At 44.7% G+C, this 17,178-nt stretch overlaps 1 protein-coding gene across 1 annotated transcript in view; it reads left to right on the top strand.

Moving 5' to 3' along the window:
- The window catches only part of CD58 (CD58 molecule), a 37,327-nt gene extending 21,082 nt beyond the window's left edge, over positions 1-16,245 (top strand). Inside the window, exons 7-11 of the mRNA XM_026854908.1 lie at positions 207-254; positions 6,175-6,243; positions 6,422-6,487; positions 6,826-6,894; positions 13,305-16,245. Of these exons, the coding sequence (XP_026710709.1) occupies positions 207-254; positions 6,175-6,243; positions 6,422-6,487; positions 6,826-6,893 (251 nt within the window). The 3' untranslated portion in view covers position 6,894; positions 13,305-16,245. The remainder of the gene's footprint in view (positions 1-206; positions 255-6,174; positions 6,244-6,421; positions 6,488-6,825; positions 6,895-13,304) is intronic.
- Positions 16,246-17,178: the final 933 nt, after the last annotated feature.

Here is a 17,178-nt window from a genome sequence, read left to right as displayed (position 1 = left end):
TTGGTTATGATCTGCGACCTTAAGTGGTTGCTGAAGGGAAGTTCAAATTAATTGTGAGTCCTTTGATAGAGTAGCATAAACATATCGGTTCTCAGGAGTATCTGCTAAAAGTATTACAATGAAACTTTAAGTCCAAGTTGCGTATTCTGCAGATTATTGTGCTGTCTCCATAGACATTTCTAAAAATTTTTTCCGTTTGCTTGCAGCCATATCTTCACAAACTGTTGACTGTGAGAATGAAAAGCCTAAAGCAGGTAAGAAGTGAGATGGTGCCCTAAAACAGGGTGACATGAAGTGGGGAATTAATTTTTCATGTGGCCTTTCGCAGTCCAGAACATGTGAGCATGCTCTCAGTGTAGAGATTCCCATTCCCCTGATGGCCTATAAAGACCTATTGCCTCAGGAACAGTAGATGTTGATGGGTAGATCACTGGATGAGAAGTCAGAAAGACCTGGATCCCCTTGTGTGTGTTAAACAGCACTGAGCTGGATGATGATGAGCTTCCCTCTTGGTATGGTGAGAATGGTGCTGCATGCTGTGTTTGCAAATCACTTTACCATCTGTGGAAAGAAGAACTAAGCTGTGAGCAAACCTCTTCTTATAGTAAATAAATAAATTACCCTTTTGTCTGTTACCGTTTATTTGCATGCAAAAGAGTACAAGAACATTTTTATAGTATGTTGTCATGGGCAGGTGATCTTTGCTTTCTGCTGGAAAGAAACCCTCAAACAGGACCCAAGATAAGAAAATGCTGCATCTTCAAAGCTTTATTGGTATTAATGACAAATAGATCTGAGGCTCAACGCATCAGTTTCGAGATGGGATGCTTACAAGCTTGCAAACTGTTAATTTGGGAGATCCATCAGGCTTCTTTCCTTAGAGAAGCACCATTTATGGATGTGGTATCTTCCACTTACTTTTGCTCTAGGAAGGTTTTTGTCTGCATTCAACAGGCAGCCAAGCAAAGCCCCAGTTTTGTGTTCTTAGTACAGCTGGTTTAAATTTCAAGGAAATTCTGGGACCTGTATTTTTTCCTAGTTCATTTTGCTCCAGAGGGATAGTGTTATATGAACATTATAGTTCAAGTCAGCAAAAAAATGTGGGTTTTTTTTCCCCCAGGCTGTTGCACTGATGATTCATTCACTCGCTAACTCTTCCACCATTTTCCATGAGTAGCTGATAATATAGGGGTTGGAGAAAGCAGAAGTTTTTTCCTGATTAAGGGAAAAATTGCTAATGATGGCAATAAGGAAAAGGAAACCCAGAAGCCCATGGGTTTTGCTACTTATTCTTTCTGCATGAATTGTAATGAACATAGAAAAGCTTTCCTCATGTGAAGAAATAGGTTGTGTAGCTGATGGTGAATGTGTGGTTCACTGTGGGGTTGTCTTATTGCTTGTGTAACTATTTCCACGTACATAGACATGGATATAGGAGAAGGAGGTTTATTTTATGCCTGTCTTATTTTATGCCGGAAAAAAGGAGGAAAACGTACAGTTCAGACAAAAGAGAATCAGGTCCATAGATAAAGGTTATCTGGACACTAGAGGAACAAAACAAAATGCTTTAATTTGTTGCAGTATAGAATGGGAACATCAGGAAGGGGAGTCATTGCAGTTTTGTGCAGAACCTGCAGCACCTAGGTAGCACACAATCACTGCTGTACAGATGGGAAGCAGTAGGCAAGGCTATGATGTTCTCTGAAATGTGTGTATAAAGCAATTTTAAATGAGGCTTCTACTGGTAGCACAGCAGTACGTAACAGTTGCAGAGGAGAAGGTGTGCTGCTTAGCTCTGAACAGCGCAGAACAATGACCTGTGCTGGTGTGAGGAAGAAGCAATGGAGTGTGCTCCTGAGGGACTGTAGCTCTTCTCTGACCTCTCTTCAAAGAACTGAACAAGGAGAACAGTGCCCTGAAAGACAAGCAGACAGTTAACAGTGGTGTAAGTTAGGAAGGTAAATTGTATGTTGTATGGAGCAGTTGGTGCTAGTGACCCAATGGGCAAACTGGCCAGCATCCCTTGGAGGTGAAGGCTCAGAGTGACTTCTGTGTAATGTTTCTCACTGGAGGTATTGGGGGAATTGTGCCATGAAAGCTGAATCCGTCTCCTCGGTGCAGACATTTTGGGAGCAGAGTTAACCAACTTTCAGGCTGTGTTTTTACCACTCTTGGAAGTAACCACAGCAGAGCATACAGACTTGAAGTACATATGTTCCGGAGATCATTAGGGTTTAAAATAATAAATTCAAAAAACAATCTCAGCCAGAGTGAGAGGGTCATGTAGCAGTCCCTGCTGAAGTGCTGTCTTCTGGTTAACACTGCCTGCTGGAAGATCTCTGCAAAGGGACCTCCAGTCCCCCAGTGTGTGCACATGAAGCACTTAAGTGAGGAGCAAGAGTTGATGTGACAAAGAGGAAGCTTTGCCAACAGGAAGCTTGTTCTCGAGAGATTGCTGCTGTGTGAAATGGAGTCAGGCTGTCCTTTACTGTCTCTGGGGGAAGGCAGTACTCTGTGTGTCTCTCTCTTTAACCTCCCTGACATCTGCTGGAAATCCAAGACAACAATTCAAGCAGTCAGGAAGATTTCTGGGCAGCGCTGGGGACAACTTCACACAGGCTACCGGACGCACCAGTGAAGACTGACGTGCAGCTGTAACTGCTGCTCGCTGACAGAGGACTGGATGGGGATGTGGTTACAAATGGCTGCCTTGGCTGTAGTGACCAAGAAACAGATCCTGAGAGGAGTGAGGAAGGTAAGCATCAGGGTACAGGCCCTGTACTTTCGGAGAGCAAATTTCCACTTATTCAGGAAGATGGTAGGCAGGATATCATGGGAGGCAGTTCTGAAGAGCAAAGGAGCTTAAGGGAGCCATCAGACCTTTAAGGAAGACTTTCTCCTACTGTGAGCACAGGCCATTCCCACAGGCAGGCTAAGCAGGGAACTCCTGACAGGGCTCCAGTGCAAAAGTCACATATACTGGATGTAGAGGCAGGGACAGGCTACAATGGAAGAATTTAGGAGCACTTCCTGGGCAGGTAAGCATGGTGCCAGGAAAGCCAAGGCTTAGGGAGGCTTGAAACCAGTATGGGATGACCAGGAAAATGAGGGCACCTTCTGCTGCTAGGTTATGTGTAAAAGAATAAAGGAGGTAAACATTGGGCTTGTTGCTGAAGAGGGGATTGGTTTAGTGGTATCTGATGCTGACGAAGATCAGGCTAGATGAGCAGATAGTGAGGTAGACTGAAAACTGGCAGAATGACTGAAATCAGAGGGTTATGATCACTGGTATGAATTCTAATTGGAAGCCAGTATCTAGTGGTGTACCCCAGGAGTCAATAGTGGGTCCAGTTGTTTTTAACATCTTTATTAATGATCTGAACGATGGGGCAGAGTATGCCTTCAGCAAGTTTGCTGATGATACAAAACTGGGAGAAGTGGCTGACACACCAAAGGGATCTGTTGCTAACCAGAGGAACCTCAACAGGCTGGAGAAACATTCTGGCAGGACCCTCATGCTATTCAACGAAGGGAAATGCAAAATCCTGCACTGGGGGAGGAATAGCCCCATGCACCGGTAAATGCTGGGGGGCAATCAGCCAGAAAAGCAACTTTTCAGTAAAGGCCCTGGGGTCCTGGAGTATGAGAAAATGAGCTTGAGGAAACAATGTGCCCTTGCAGCAAAGAAGGCTAGTGGTATTCCAGTCTGCATTAGGAGGAATGTTGTCAGCAGTGTGAGGGAGGTGATCTTTTTCCTGTACTCAGCACTGGTGAAGCCACACCTGGAGTCCTGTTCAGGGTGATATAAGGGAGATACAAAGCTACTGGAGAGAATCCAGCAAAGGGCATGTAGATGATTAAGGGACTGGACGTGATCCTGGGCAGCCTGCTGTGGTTGAGTCTGCTTGATCAGGGGCACAGGACTACATGACTTCTCAGGTTCCCTTCCAGCCTCAACCATTGTGTGATTCTGTGGTGTATCTCATAGGAGGAAAGGCTCAGAGAGCTGGCCCTGTTCAGTCTGGAGAAGAGATGGCTCAGGGGGATCTCATCAATGTCTATAAATACCTGATGGGAGCAAATGAAGAAGAGGGAGCCAGTTTCTTCTCAGTTGGTGGCCAGTGACTGGGGAAGAGGCAATGGACACCTTCTAAAACATAAGACGATTCATCTGAACATCAGAAAACACTTTTTTGCTGCATGGGTGACTGAGCACCAGAACACATTGCCCAGAGAGGCTGTGGAGTCTCCATCCTTGGGGATACATTAAAGTCATCCAGACATGGTTCTAGGAAGCCTTCTCTAGCTTCATCTGCTTGAGCAGGGGGTTGGACAAGATGACTTCCAGACACTCCCTCCAATGTCAACCGTTATCTGATTCTCTGATGTCAGATACAGATAAGGCTGAGATACCAAGTGCTTTGCCTGAGTCTTGACAGTCTATGTGGTGTCCTTGCCTAGAGGCAGGTTCAGGGAAGAGAGGATCTGCTAGTAATGAAGAGGATCCGATCAGGGATTTCTGGAGAGACTTTGGCTCAAACCAGTCCATGGGATCTGATGCAAGGTATGCCACAAGACCTGGCAGATGTCATTGTGAGGGTGTTCTTTATCACCTTCAAAAGGCATGTTGGAGAAGATCTGTGACAATCAGAAGAAGGGAAACATTGCAGCTATCTTCTGAAAATGCTAACAGGTCTATCTGGAGCTACAGCACAATCAGGCTTGCTTTCATCCCTGGGAGAATCACGGGGCAAGTCTTCTTGGAACATGTTTCTGGTCACAGAAGAAAGATGATGACTGGGAGTAAGTGTAAATCACAGATGACCAAGCTGACAATGTGTTTTGGATGAAATTACTAGGTCTGCAGAAAAGGGGAGAAAAATGGATGTCAGATACCTTGACTTTAGCAAGGCTTTTTATGCAGTCTCCCTCAGCATTGTTAGAGTCCTAAGTTGGGATGTGCCAGTCTGAATGAACATCTGTCTACATGGGTGGAAAACTTGCTAGATTGTCAAGCCTGCAGGCGATGGTTAATGGGTTGTACTCTATACGGATGCTGGTGGCAAGTGGAGTACTGCAGAGGTCTGGTTTTTGGGTGACCTGGACAATGGAGAGAAAACAAGTGTCATTGAATTTATAGATGACAGCAACATGTGTAGTGTAGTCAATCAGTATGAGGGCAGGATTGTTGTTCAGAGGGAGCAGGAGTGGTAGAGGCCTGTGTGAACCTCATGAAATGCTGCAGGGGCCATGCAGGATCCTGCACCTGGATGGACCAACACGCAGCACTCATGCAGGCTGGGGACTGACTGGCAGGGGAGCAGCTCTGCTGAAAGTACCTGGGAGTCCTTACGGACAGTACTCTTAAGTCAACAGTATGCTACTCTGAGTCAACAGTGCTCTGTGGCAGCCAAGAAGGCTTATAGCATCCTACGCTGTTTTAAGAAGCACTTAGTTAAGCCAGTAGATTTAAGTAAGTGTTTATTTTCTTGTACTTGGCACTTGTTCAGTGATGTGTATAATACTACATCTAGTTTGTGGCCCATCCAGTTCTGGCGAAGTGTTGGCAAGTTTGAGCAAGTTCAGCAGAGTTCCTGGGAAAGTGCTGATAAATTTGAGCAAGTTCAGCACAGTGCCACCAATGTGGTCAGGGGCTGGACCACAATTCCTCTGAGGAGATGCCAAAGAAACTGGGTTTGTTCAACTCCAGAAAGGGCAGGCTTTTAGAGTACCTAACAGCAACTGCCAGTACCTGAGGGGATATTGATAAGAAGGGTAAGCCAGAAGGTGGACTGAGGTGGCTTAGTGGGATATCAGGTCCTAAACTGAAGCAGGGGAGATTCTCTCTGTGTATGAGGAAAACTATTTCTGCCTCTAAGCATAACTAATCACTAGGACAGGCTGCATGAAGTCTTCATGGAGTTTCTATGCTTGGAGGTTTTTAAGACCTGACTGGAGAAAGTCCTGAATGACCTGTCTAGAATTGAATGTTAACCTTCACTGAGGAGGGTTAGAGACCTCTGGGGCTCCCTCCCCAAGTTAGCCTGAGTGAGTCTGTGTGTCTTAGGAATTGTGGATGGTGGCTCATCTCTAAGCAATGACTGATACCACTGTGAAGTTAAGCAGTGAGATACATGCTGGAGGACTGTAGCTCTCCTGTGATCTCTTTTTCAGAACCCTCTGCTATGCAGAACAGCACCCTGACATCCACGTGTGCAGCTGACTGTGGTGTAACTGAGGGAGGTGAGTGCCTGTTCTGTTGTGGGGAGCTGTCCTGAGGGAAAGGTGTTGGCTTTCTGATCTTAGCTGATGATGTTGGCAATATGTTGAGTTGTAGCTAGTAGCTCACTCCTATGCAATAGCCAGTACTTTGAAGCTGAACAAGGCAGAGTACTGTAGTTGTCTCCTGATCTCTCTTCAGACACCTTGAAGGAGAACAGCAGCTTGCTGGCCGAGCATGGAGATGACTGTGGTGTGAATGAAGCAGGTAAGTGCCTGTGCTATGGAAGCGGTCTTTGTGAGTTGTGACTTGCATAATGCTTCTTGATGTGAAGTTATGGGTGGCACCATGGGTGCTGAGTGCCTTCTGTGCTTGGCCTTTGCAGGGTCTGGAAGGGGTCATGAGGACAGTGCAAAGTTGGGCATGGAGGAGAGAGGGAAGGTGTTGTATGATGGTCCCATGAGGTGGACAGTGTTGGTCAGGACTATTATTGATGCCAAACAAACGGCCCAGCTGAGTCAGATTACTCTTGATCCATCTGAGCTGGAGAGGACAAAGTGTTGTAAGCTCTAGGATTGTCTAAGTATTACCTGTTGTCCCTTCAGAAGTCACCCAGGATGCAGAAGGTGGAAATGGGGAGCACCTGAGCAACTCTTCCAGCTGCAGTAAATAAGGTATGTGAGGGTGGAGCTCCCTGTGTCTGGGGAGAGTGTGCAGACTGGCACAGAGGTTGTGAGAGGCAATGCTGGGCCAGGGTGTGTATGACCCTTGACCCCTTCTTGCTCAAGTAGAAAATTAGTGAGGAGTGGCTGGAGAGCTGCCAGTCAGAGAGGGACCTGGGGGTGTTGATTGACAGCCGGCTGAACAGCAGCCAGCAGTGTGCCCAGGTGGCCAAGAAGGCCAATGGCATCCTGGCTTGTGTCAGCAATAGCGTGGCCAGCAGGGACAGGGAAGGGATCTGACCCCTGTGCTCGGCACTGGTGAGGCTGCACCTCGAATACTGTGTTCAGTTTTGGGCCCCTCACCCCAAAAAGGCCATTGAATGACTCGAGCGTGTCCAGAGAAGGGCAACGGAGCTGGTGCAGGGTCTGGAGCACAGGTCTGATGGGGAGTGGCTGAGGGAACTGGGGAGGTTTAGTGTGGAGAAGAGGAGGCTGAGGGGAGACCTCCTGGCCCTCTACAGCTCCCTGAAAGGAGGGTGCAGAGAGGGGGGATGAGTCTCTTGAACCAAGGAACAAGCACCAGGCCAAGAGGGAATGGCCTCAAGCTGCGCCAGGGCAGGGTCAGGCTGGCTCTCAGGAAGTATTTCTTTGCAGAAGGGGTTGTTGGGCGTTGGAATGGGCTGCCCAGGGCAGGGGGGGAGTCCCCATCCCTGGAGGGGTTGAAGAGTCGGGTTGACCCAGCGCTGAGGGATCTGGTGGAGTTGAGAACGGTCAGTTTGAGGTTCATGGTTGGACTGGATGATCTTCAAGGCCTTTTCCAACCCTGATTATTCTGTGATTAGGAGGGAAGAAGTTTATGTGTGGTGGGCACATGCACATGTGATGTGTGCTAGGGAGTCAGATGTTGGCAATGGATGGTTCTGAAGACTGGCCAGTTTAGCCAGTTTAAAACTGCAGGGTTAAATTTTACTAGCATTCATTAATAACACACCTCTTGCTTGTGCTTGCACTTTTACTTAATAAGTGATAAAGGCTTATAGGCCGAGGTATCAGTAAGGCAGTATATTTCTGTGTCAGTAGATTTCTGAACTGCAGTGCTACCTTGTTAATTATGAATGCTATTGAACATCATATTGTGTAACACTGAAGGGTTGGGGGGTTTTATTGCTTAGGTGTGCCCCTGTGTTTTCTTTGGTCACAAAGAATTCAGAGTTTACTTAATTTGTGTTTTTTCTTGTGGTTTGTTGTTTTTTAAACCTATGTGGCCATGGTGGGAAAGCTAAACAGACCAGTGGGCCTGAGGGCTGACATGTGGAATGAGGAAACTGATTATTACCCTGTATGGGAGAGTAGGTGATCAACACTATATCTTATGGATATTAGTGAAATTCAGGCTGCAGAGATGCAGTGTTTCACAACGATTGTTTCATATTCCGTGAGTTAGAACCTTTACTCAGTCATCAGTTCTGCATTTACTATGGGGGCATAACAGACTTCCATTTACCTGTCTCCAAAGCTGTTTTGCCCTCTCTGTGTTTTCTCCATGGTACATGTGCAGACTAGAACATCTGTGAGGTCACACGGCTGCTTCTTGGAGTACATCAACATGGAGAATATCAAAGCTCAGATTAGTCCTGTCCCAAATCTGATAACAGAAGAATGTAAGGGCTATCCTTTAATAAACTGTACAAGCAAGGACTTACATTGGTCTATCATCCATCCAGACCAGAATGCCATTTGTGTAGGTTTGGGGTTTTATTTCTGGAGTAGAGAAAGCCTATGGAATGCTAACTGGTTTCACTCTTGTTACTGATTACTTTTACATTGATTCCCAAGAAGCGTTAGAGATCATAGGTTTGGAGCTGAGATTGTTTACTTTGTAGTGAAAAGTCTTACTGAGACATCTAAATCTGGCAAAGAAAGGACAAGCCCTTGACAAGAGAGCAATTACTACGCTCTGAGTTTGGCTTCCAAAGTACCTGGTAGTATTGCAGAAAGTATTGCTGAACACTTATCTGTGGAAAATCCAGAGTTTCTATCTTTGACACAGGAAGGTTCCGGGCAGAATATTTGAAGCTATAGCAGACTGCTTTATCTCAAAGGCCTTGGTCCTTGTGACAGCCAGGTGGTGGGGGCAGATTAATTTCCCCGTCCTAGTAGATTCAGTGGCAGCATGGAGAAATGAAACCATCTGCCATCAATAATTGTGAATTTCTTGATTCCCAAGGAATATAAGTGCACAACCTGCTTAGAAAGAATCTCACTGGAGTTGCGTAAGACTTTCAGAATTAAAACTGTAGGTATATATGTAATAAAACTTTCTCACTGCTGGTGTGTCTGCAAATGTTACACAGATTAAGATGATACTGAGAACAGATGCTGAACTTCGAATCCACCTAATGAGGAGAATCAAAGTATCTGGGTTTGAGACTTGCTGGAATTTACTGTAGTTCAAGCATGCTCTACTCTGACTCTAGGGAGCTCTGTCTTTCCTGTGAATGGGTGAAAATTGTTCCATGTAGACTGTAATTTGTAAGATGGCTTGAGCCAATCTGGCCACTTACTATGACTAAAAGTGTAGGTCTTGCTGTTTGGGAAAGCTCTGATGTTCGTCACCCCTCTGTGAGCCAGTTTAACTACCTTGTGTAGCAGGAAACTGACCCAGGAGGGTGAGGAGGAAAATCTGAGTGTTCTTCTGCTGGACTAATAACTTAAGTCTGGTCATAAAGGGCTCTGATAAGCACTGGGCTGACATACTGAGGGAATGGGATGCTGGTCAGCTGTGGATTCAAAGTGAGAAGGAAGGGCAGGAAACAGGGAAAGGGGCTGGGGGTGAGTGAGGCTGTTGCAGTGGTAGGAAGACAGGCTGAAAAGTGTAAGTGCAATGTATATAGAGTGAAACTGTTCTCTCACCATAAAGCTTTGATGAACTTTGACCATGTCGTAGAACAGCCCTAGTTTAACTGAGAATGAGCCTGATAGTAGAGGGCATGTGCTGGTTTCCCAGAGCTCAAAGTAGCTACTTTAAAGGTACTTGACAACTAGATGTGAAATTAGGTCAGCTATAGCAAATAAACTGGGTGAGGGAGGAAAGGAACAGATGGAAAAAAACGGGTTTGCTATTTGTAAAATGAAAGAGGTGACCTCCTTGCAGTCTACATCTTCCTCAAAGTGGGCAGAGGGGTGGGAGGCACTGATCTCCTCTTACTGGTGACCAGTGACAGGACATGAGGAAATGGAATGAGGCTGCATCAGGGGAAGTTCAAATTGAATGTTAGGAAAAGGTTCTTCACGGACAAGGGTGGTCGGTCACTGGAACAGGCTCCCCAGGGAAGTGGTCACAGCACCAAGCATGTCGGAGTTCATGGAGCATCTGGATGATGCTTTTAATCGTGGCTTAATTTTAGGTAGTCTGGAGAGAAGCAGGGAGTTGGACTTGATGATCCTTACAGGTCCCTTCTAACTTGAGATATTCTATGATTCTCTGAAGGTTTTTTTTTTTCCAAATTTATTATCTGAGTCACCAGAAACTTCTTGTTTTGAGACTTTTGGTCTGACTTAAACATTTAAAAATAAAATTTAAGAAGCTTTTAGAAAATGTCTACTATAAGTCAGTGTGTATCAAAGCATTTCTGTTTGGTAAAAAAGGAAGTTTTCAGATTGACTGAAAACTATTTTCCTTTTCTCAAAAGAATTGAAAAAAATGTTGTTTTGTCTGTCATACAGCCCTTAGTTAAGTGGTGTAACAATGAGTATTTCATACTGCTTTCTGCTTTGTGTGGTAGATCAGTGGTCTCCAAACTTTGATTGCACATCCCATCAGTAAAATATTTTGATCGTACACACCCAATTTATGTATATTTTATTTGTAAATTGTATACATGTGCTGCCATACTCAGTATTATATATATTATAAAAAATGCATTGAAAAAGGGTGAGATAAAGATGAGATAAAAATAAACTTTTAAATTTAAAATTTTATTAATAGTGCAAAAATATTTTCTTCCTGCACTGCAATGGATTACTTGGTGCACACCTCACTTCAGAGACCACTGATGCAAATAATCCTTTTAAATATTCTCAGAATTCAGGAATGTGGAAGCTAGTGGCACCTTACTGCTGCAGAGTTTTCTGTTGTGCCAGGTTTGATTGTTCTGTTGAATTATCAGCCAAGCAATGACATTATGCTGGGTTTGTGTGTGTGGCAGGGGAGGGGGCTACAGAGGTGGCCCCTGTGAGAAGTTTCTAGAAGCTCCCCCAGCTACAAGTCAGAGCTCCTGTTGGCCAAGGCCAAGCCAGTTGATGGTGGCTGCACCTCTGTGACAACATATTTAAGAAGGGGGATCTGAGAGGGGGTTGGGACTGGTGAGGAGGAGTTACGAGAAGGGCACCTGTATGAGCATCGAGGTCAGTGGAAGGGAGGAGGAGGAAGGGGGGGAGGTGTGCCAGAGCATGGAGCCCCCATGTATCCGTGGTGAGATGGCAGGACCCTGCCACCCATGGAGGAGGAAGGGGAGGGATGGAGGGAGGTGTTTTAAGATATGGTAGCACTTCTCACTGTACCTTAATTGTTGGTTTTGTTAGTGTTTGAGTTAGTGATGTTCTTGGTTTTTCTTCCTCTAATGAGCTTGTCTTTTTTGCCTGTGACTCTTAAATGGGTCATTGACCCCTCCCCGTCTTTATCTTGATTCCTGAGCCTTTTGTTTAATTTTTCTCCTTCCCAGCACTGGGGTTGAAGGAGTGAGTGAAAGGCTGCCTACCGCGACAGATATTCAGATATTTGCTGAAGACAATGCTGAAAAGAGGGAAAAAGAAATCTTAGAATGTGAGAAAATATGGATGAGTGGAAGGGTGGGAGGGGGTTAGGAGTGAGTATAAGAAACCTGACGCTGTGATGCTGATGAAACTGCTAATGAGACTGTCATAAAACAAGGGAACAGACTTGAAACAGGGCTGTGTAGCTGGAGAGGAAGCTGTGGTATCTTGTAAAAACTGAGTCAGATCCTGTTAGTTGCCAAGGAGTAATACTGAAGACCAAAGGAAGTAAGTCAGTATGTTATTCCTGGCCTACAGAATGTGCTGCTTTGCAAGGGCTGTTTATTTGGTTCAACTCTGATCCTATATCGTGCTAAAAGGTTTAGCATCTGAAATAGTGATGCTGTTACGTCATGTCAAGACACTGGATGTAGCTGTGCTTTCTTTGGTGCTGTTTGCAAGCTGTGTGGGGACAGAAAATTTTGCATCTTCTGTGGGGAGTGTGAAACCTGATGCTTATCACCACAGCTATAAAATGAGAGGAAAACACTAGTTTCATATTCAGGCTCCCTAACTGCATAAACACAAGCAAATAGCAACACCACACCCCCCACCCCCAGGCTGGCTTCTCAATCACTTTCTTTTATCATCAAGCTGGCACAAGTCAGCTGTAGGTAAAGCAGTAAACCTGCTTTTTATTTTAAGGATACAAATCATAATAATACTTCAGGCCTGTACAGGAACCTTGTGAGAACCAGACTAGGGACATCTTTCTTTTTCTTGTTGTCTACAGAGATATGTACCATGTGTCACCATATGCTGCTCTCCTAGACTGTCTTCTGACATCTTATTCTAGCTTGGAGTGATGCTGAGCTAGAAACTAGTGGAAGGGAGGGGTAATGCTATCAAAATAGGAGCAAAGGCTGAATGACACAGTGCCTTGCCACATCCTGTTGGTTCCCCTTATATTGTTGCTCTATGTGCACCAAGACAGAAACACTGATGTAAGTGGGCCTTATATGTGCTTTGCTGGAAATCAGCCTGGTTAGAGTTGGATGCATGTTGCATGCAGTGAGCTAGGCTGGGCACATAGTCTTGAATTTGCTGGATTCTAACTTTCTGCACTGTAACTTCCCTTTGCCTTCAGTTTCCTTGCATGTCAAATAAGAGCTCTATTTGCAGTCCTCAAAAGAGTAAACTCCAAAAGCACGTGGCCTTACTGCATGGAAGAAATAGCAGCAGCATCACGTGCATGTGTGGTGCACAGCTGATACTAAGATTATGCCCCTGAACCTCTGCAAAACAGTAGTGCCTTAAGTGTCTAGTTTTGTGATCCAAAGTCATGGAGTCAGAACAGCCTCCCAGGTTACCAGCTGCCTAGTAGGTGGCTGTCAGTAAGCACTAAATGTTCTTAACCTGCTCCAGTTGCAGAGGAACGTGTTTAAACCATAAACAGATAATTTGGGTGAAAGGGCTAGTGGCTATCAGGTACTATGGGTTACAAAGCTGCTGGGATTGGATTGGATTGGATCATGTGACAGTGTCTTAATTCATCTTCACGCTTCATTAGTATTTGAAGCCTGCACTATTCTTGTATAACTAGTTTAATTTCTAGGAGAGAAGACATAGCAACTTACCTGCATGCTTTTCTTTTTCTTTTGCTTCAGATCTTAAATTATAAGCAAATAATTGCTTTGTGGACTACACAACAGTGGAAGAGAAGCAGTAAAATTCAACGGTGAAGGAACTGTTGTTGTTTTCTCTTAGAGGTTTCCCACGAGCACTGAAGTCATCCATAAAGAACTGTTGAAGACTAGCTGAGCTGTTTCCAGCGCCTGTTTTTCTTTTCTCAGAAGAGACAGCCTCCGCTTCTGGTGTCATTGCATGAAGATAAATAGGCTGAATCGTGGTCAAAATATTTGGAATTGTTTTGTATCTTTTTAACAAACAGTGCTGTACTAACACAAAATGTAAGAGTGAAGACTTTTTTTATAACTGATACTTAGAAATTAACAAAGGCATATCCATTTGCATGAATGTGGATAAATCGAAAACTAGTAAGCTTTCCATGCAGTTTTGGATCAGTACCTTTTTACAGACAAAAGACAGACAGTTCATCCTTCAGCAGTTCAAGATGGATGGAAGTTTGCTAGTTCTCTAGCAGGACCTCGATGCTCCAGACAAATATTCAAGACAGCTATCTCCTGGAGTTGGCAGAAGACTGTCAAACTGATCATCTCCTGATGGTGGTTGACTTTGTGATAAAGCTACAATTCAGTTCGCTGTTGCATTGTAACAAAGCTGCTTCTATTAGCATTGTTTTGGGGTTTTTCCTAGAACTTCGGATATTTTTTTCACTTTTGGGGTTGGGTTTTTTTATGTCTTAACTGCTTCACATTATTCTAAGACAATGTCAACCTAACTATTTTTAAAAAATAATATATTTTTAGGTTGCTTGTGATTGGAAAGAAAACTTGAAAACTGAGGTCATATGTACACTGAAGCTCAAAAAGAATGAAAGAGCGAAGAATATCATATATTAATGTTTTCAGAGCATCAAGCTATGGAGCATGTTCTGTGAATTCTGCATGCTAGTTTATGAAAGTTGAAAGTTGATTGTGAACTTGGTATGTGTAAAGAATCATGAAGGTTTGACAATGATAACCAGAGATCAGAAACTCCCTTTTCATCTTCCCTTTTGCTTCAAATTTCACCCATTATCTCACGTTCCCCCACCAGGCACTACTATGAAGAACATGTCTTGATGATTTGTGGGTACAGGAAGGCTGCTGTTAGGGACCCTTCCAAAGCCTACTCTTCTTCAGGCTTGGACAAGTATGGTGCTTTCAGCTTTTCCTCCTAGTACAAGTGCTCAGACTGTCTTGGTAGCCCTCCATTGAATTTGCTCCACTTTTATTGATATCTGTCTTCTTCAAGGGGTCTAAAACTGGATGCAGTATTCTAAATTCAGTCTAATGTGTGCTGAGTAGAGGAGGGATAATCATTACCCTCAATCTACTGTCTAAGCTCCTGTTATGCAGCCCAGCATGCTGTTGGCTGCCTTTGCTGCCAGGGTACACTGCTGGCTCATGTTTGGCTTGCTGCTTACTGAGATCACCCTCCTTCCTTTCAGCAGAACTGCTCCCATGCCAGCCAGACCCTAGCTTCTGTCATTGCAAGTGACATCTGCAATGCTTCATATTTGTCCTTTTAAAATTTTTATCTAGGTCTCTCTGACAGCCCAGGCCTCTAGCATGTTGACTCATTCTCCCCAATTTGGTGTCATCTGCAAACTTGACAAGACTGCACTTTATCCCCTCCTCCAGACCACAGATGGATGTTAAAAGGGACTAGTTCCTGCAAAGACCCTTGTAGTACTCCACTTGTTTCAGCTACCAGCTAGAGTACAACCTGTTAGCCACTATCATTTAAGCTCAATCATCCAACCAGTTCTTTACCTATCTATAGAATCATAGAATGGTTTGGGATGGAAGTGACCTTTAAAGATTGTCTAGTCCAAACCCCCTGTCATGGCCAAGGGCGTCTTTCACTAGATCAGGTTGCTTAAAGCCCCGTCCATCCTGGCCTTGAACATTCCCAGTGATGGAGCATCCCCAGCTTCTCTGGGAAACCTGTTCTTGTGTCTCACTACCCTCATCATAGAAAATATCATCCTTATGTCCAACATAATTCTATTCTCTTTCAGTTTTAAACTGTTGGCCCTTGTTCTGTCACTTCAGGCCCTGGTAAAAAGTCTTTCTCTGTTTGTCTTATAAGCCCCATATATGTATTGAAAGGTTGCAATAAGATCTTGCAAAGCCTTCTTTTCTCCAGGCTGAACAATCCCAACTGTCTCAGCCTTTCCTCTCAGGAGAGGTGTTCTATCCCTCTGATCATCTTCATGGCTCTCCTCTGGCCTCACTCCAACAGATCCATGTCTATCTTGTTCTGGGGACAGTACTTCAGGTAAATTCTCACAAGAGCAGAGGCAAGGGAGATGATCACCTCTCTTGACCTGGATATGCTTCTTTTGATGCAGCTCAGGATACAATTGGGTTTCTGAGCTGTAAGTGAACACTGATGGTTCATATCTAATTTTTTATCCACCAATATATCCAAGTACTTTTTCACAGGGCTACTCTCAATCCATTCATCTCCCACCCTGTACTGATATTGGGAATTGCCCTGACCCACATGCAAGACCTTGCACTTGGTCTTGTTGAACTTCATAAGGTGCATGGGGCTCACTTTTCAAGCCTGTCCAGGTCCCTCTGGATGACATCTCTTCCCTCAAGTTTATCAACAGCACCACTCAGCTTGGTGTCACCTGCAAACTTGCTGAGGGTGCACTCAATTCCACTCCATCTTTCATTGATGAAGGTATTAAATAGTATTGGTCCCAGTGCAGACCCTTGAAGAACACCACTCATTACTCTTTTCCACTTTGACATTGAGCCATTGACTGTAATTCCTTGGACATGACCATCCAGCCAGTTCCTCACCCATACAACAGTCCATCTAGTTCACCCATCGAAATCCTAATGTTCTAACTTGGATACAGAAATATTATGGGAGATGGTGTCAAAAGCCTTACTAAAGACAAAATATTGCTTTCCCCTCACCCATAAATCTAGTTATTTCATCATTACAGGAGACAGTTGTGTTGGTTAGGTGTGATTTACCCTTAGTTAAATGTATGCTGACTGTTCCTAACCACTCTCTCTTTCACAAGCCCAGAAGTGTGTCCCAAAAGGCCCAGCTCCCTGATTCTCCCAGGGATGAATGTGAGACTGACTAGCCTGTAGATTCCCCAGGTTGACTTTGTTGCTTTTTGAAAATGGATGCACATTTTCTAGTTTTTTTCCAGTCTAGTCAGGGATTTCTTCAACCTCAATGACCCTTTAAAGGTGATAGCACTCACAGTGACATCAGCCAGCTCTCATAGCACCCTTGAACAGTTCCCAACTACACCAAGGCAGCCGTTTGTGACCACGTCCCCATCCAGTCCTCCTCTGTCAGTAAGCAGCAGATACAGCTGCATGTCAGCCTTCACTGGTGCATCTGGTAGCCTCTGTGAAGCTCTGCCTGCTCCTGCCCAGAAATCTTCCTGATTGCTTGAATTGTTGCCTTGGCTTTCCAGCAGATGTTGGAAGCTCCTTCATATGTGTCTGTGGGTCAGTCTTCCTCAAACTATTTAGAGAAGCCTTCACCTCCTTCCAGTAAGGATCTGCTGGCCTCCATACTCCAACCATGTCATCTCTACTGGCCTTTCCTAGGAATGTGAGCCCCAAGCTCTCAGCCAGCCTGTCATTTGCTCTGTATCAGAGCTCTGCATGTTCAAGGCACTCTCACAGGGAGGGCAGTCTCTCTTCTCCTCCTCCTTCCATCAGTTTCCTCTAGAGCTTCTACTCATCCACCACAGTGCTCCAGTCATGCAAGCTGGCTCACCAGTGTCTCAGCTGTAGGTCAATAAACTCATGGAGAACTATAATTCTTCCTGCTTGCTTCCCATGCTGCATGCATTTGTGCATGTACCTTCAT

Source organism: Athene cunicularia (assembly GCF_003259725.1).
Source record: "Athene cunicularia isolate RWA chromosome 1 unlocalized genomic scaffold, athCun1 chr1_part1, whole genome shotgun sequence".
Taxonomy (NCBI): domain Eukaryota; kingdom Metazoa; phylum Chordata; class Aves; order Strigiformes; family Strigidae; genus Athene; species Athene cunicularia.
Note: the sequence above shows the minus strand (reverse complement) of the source record. Positions and strands in the feature narration are given on the sequence as shown.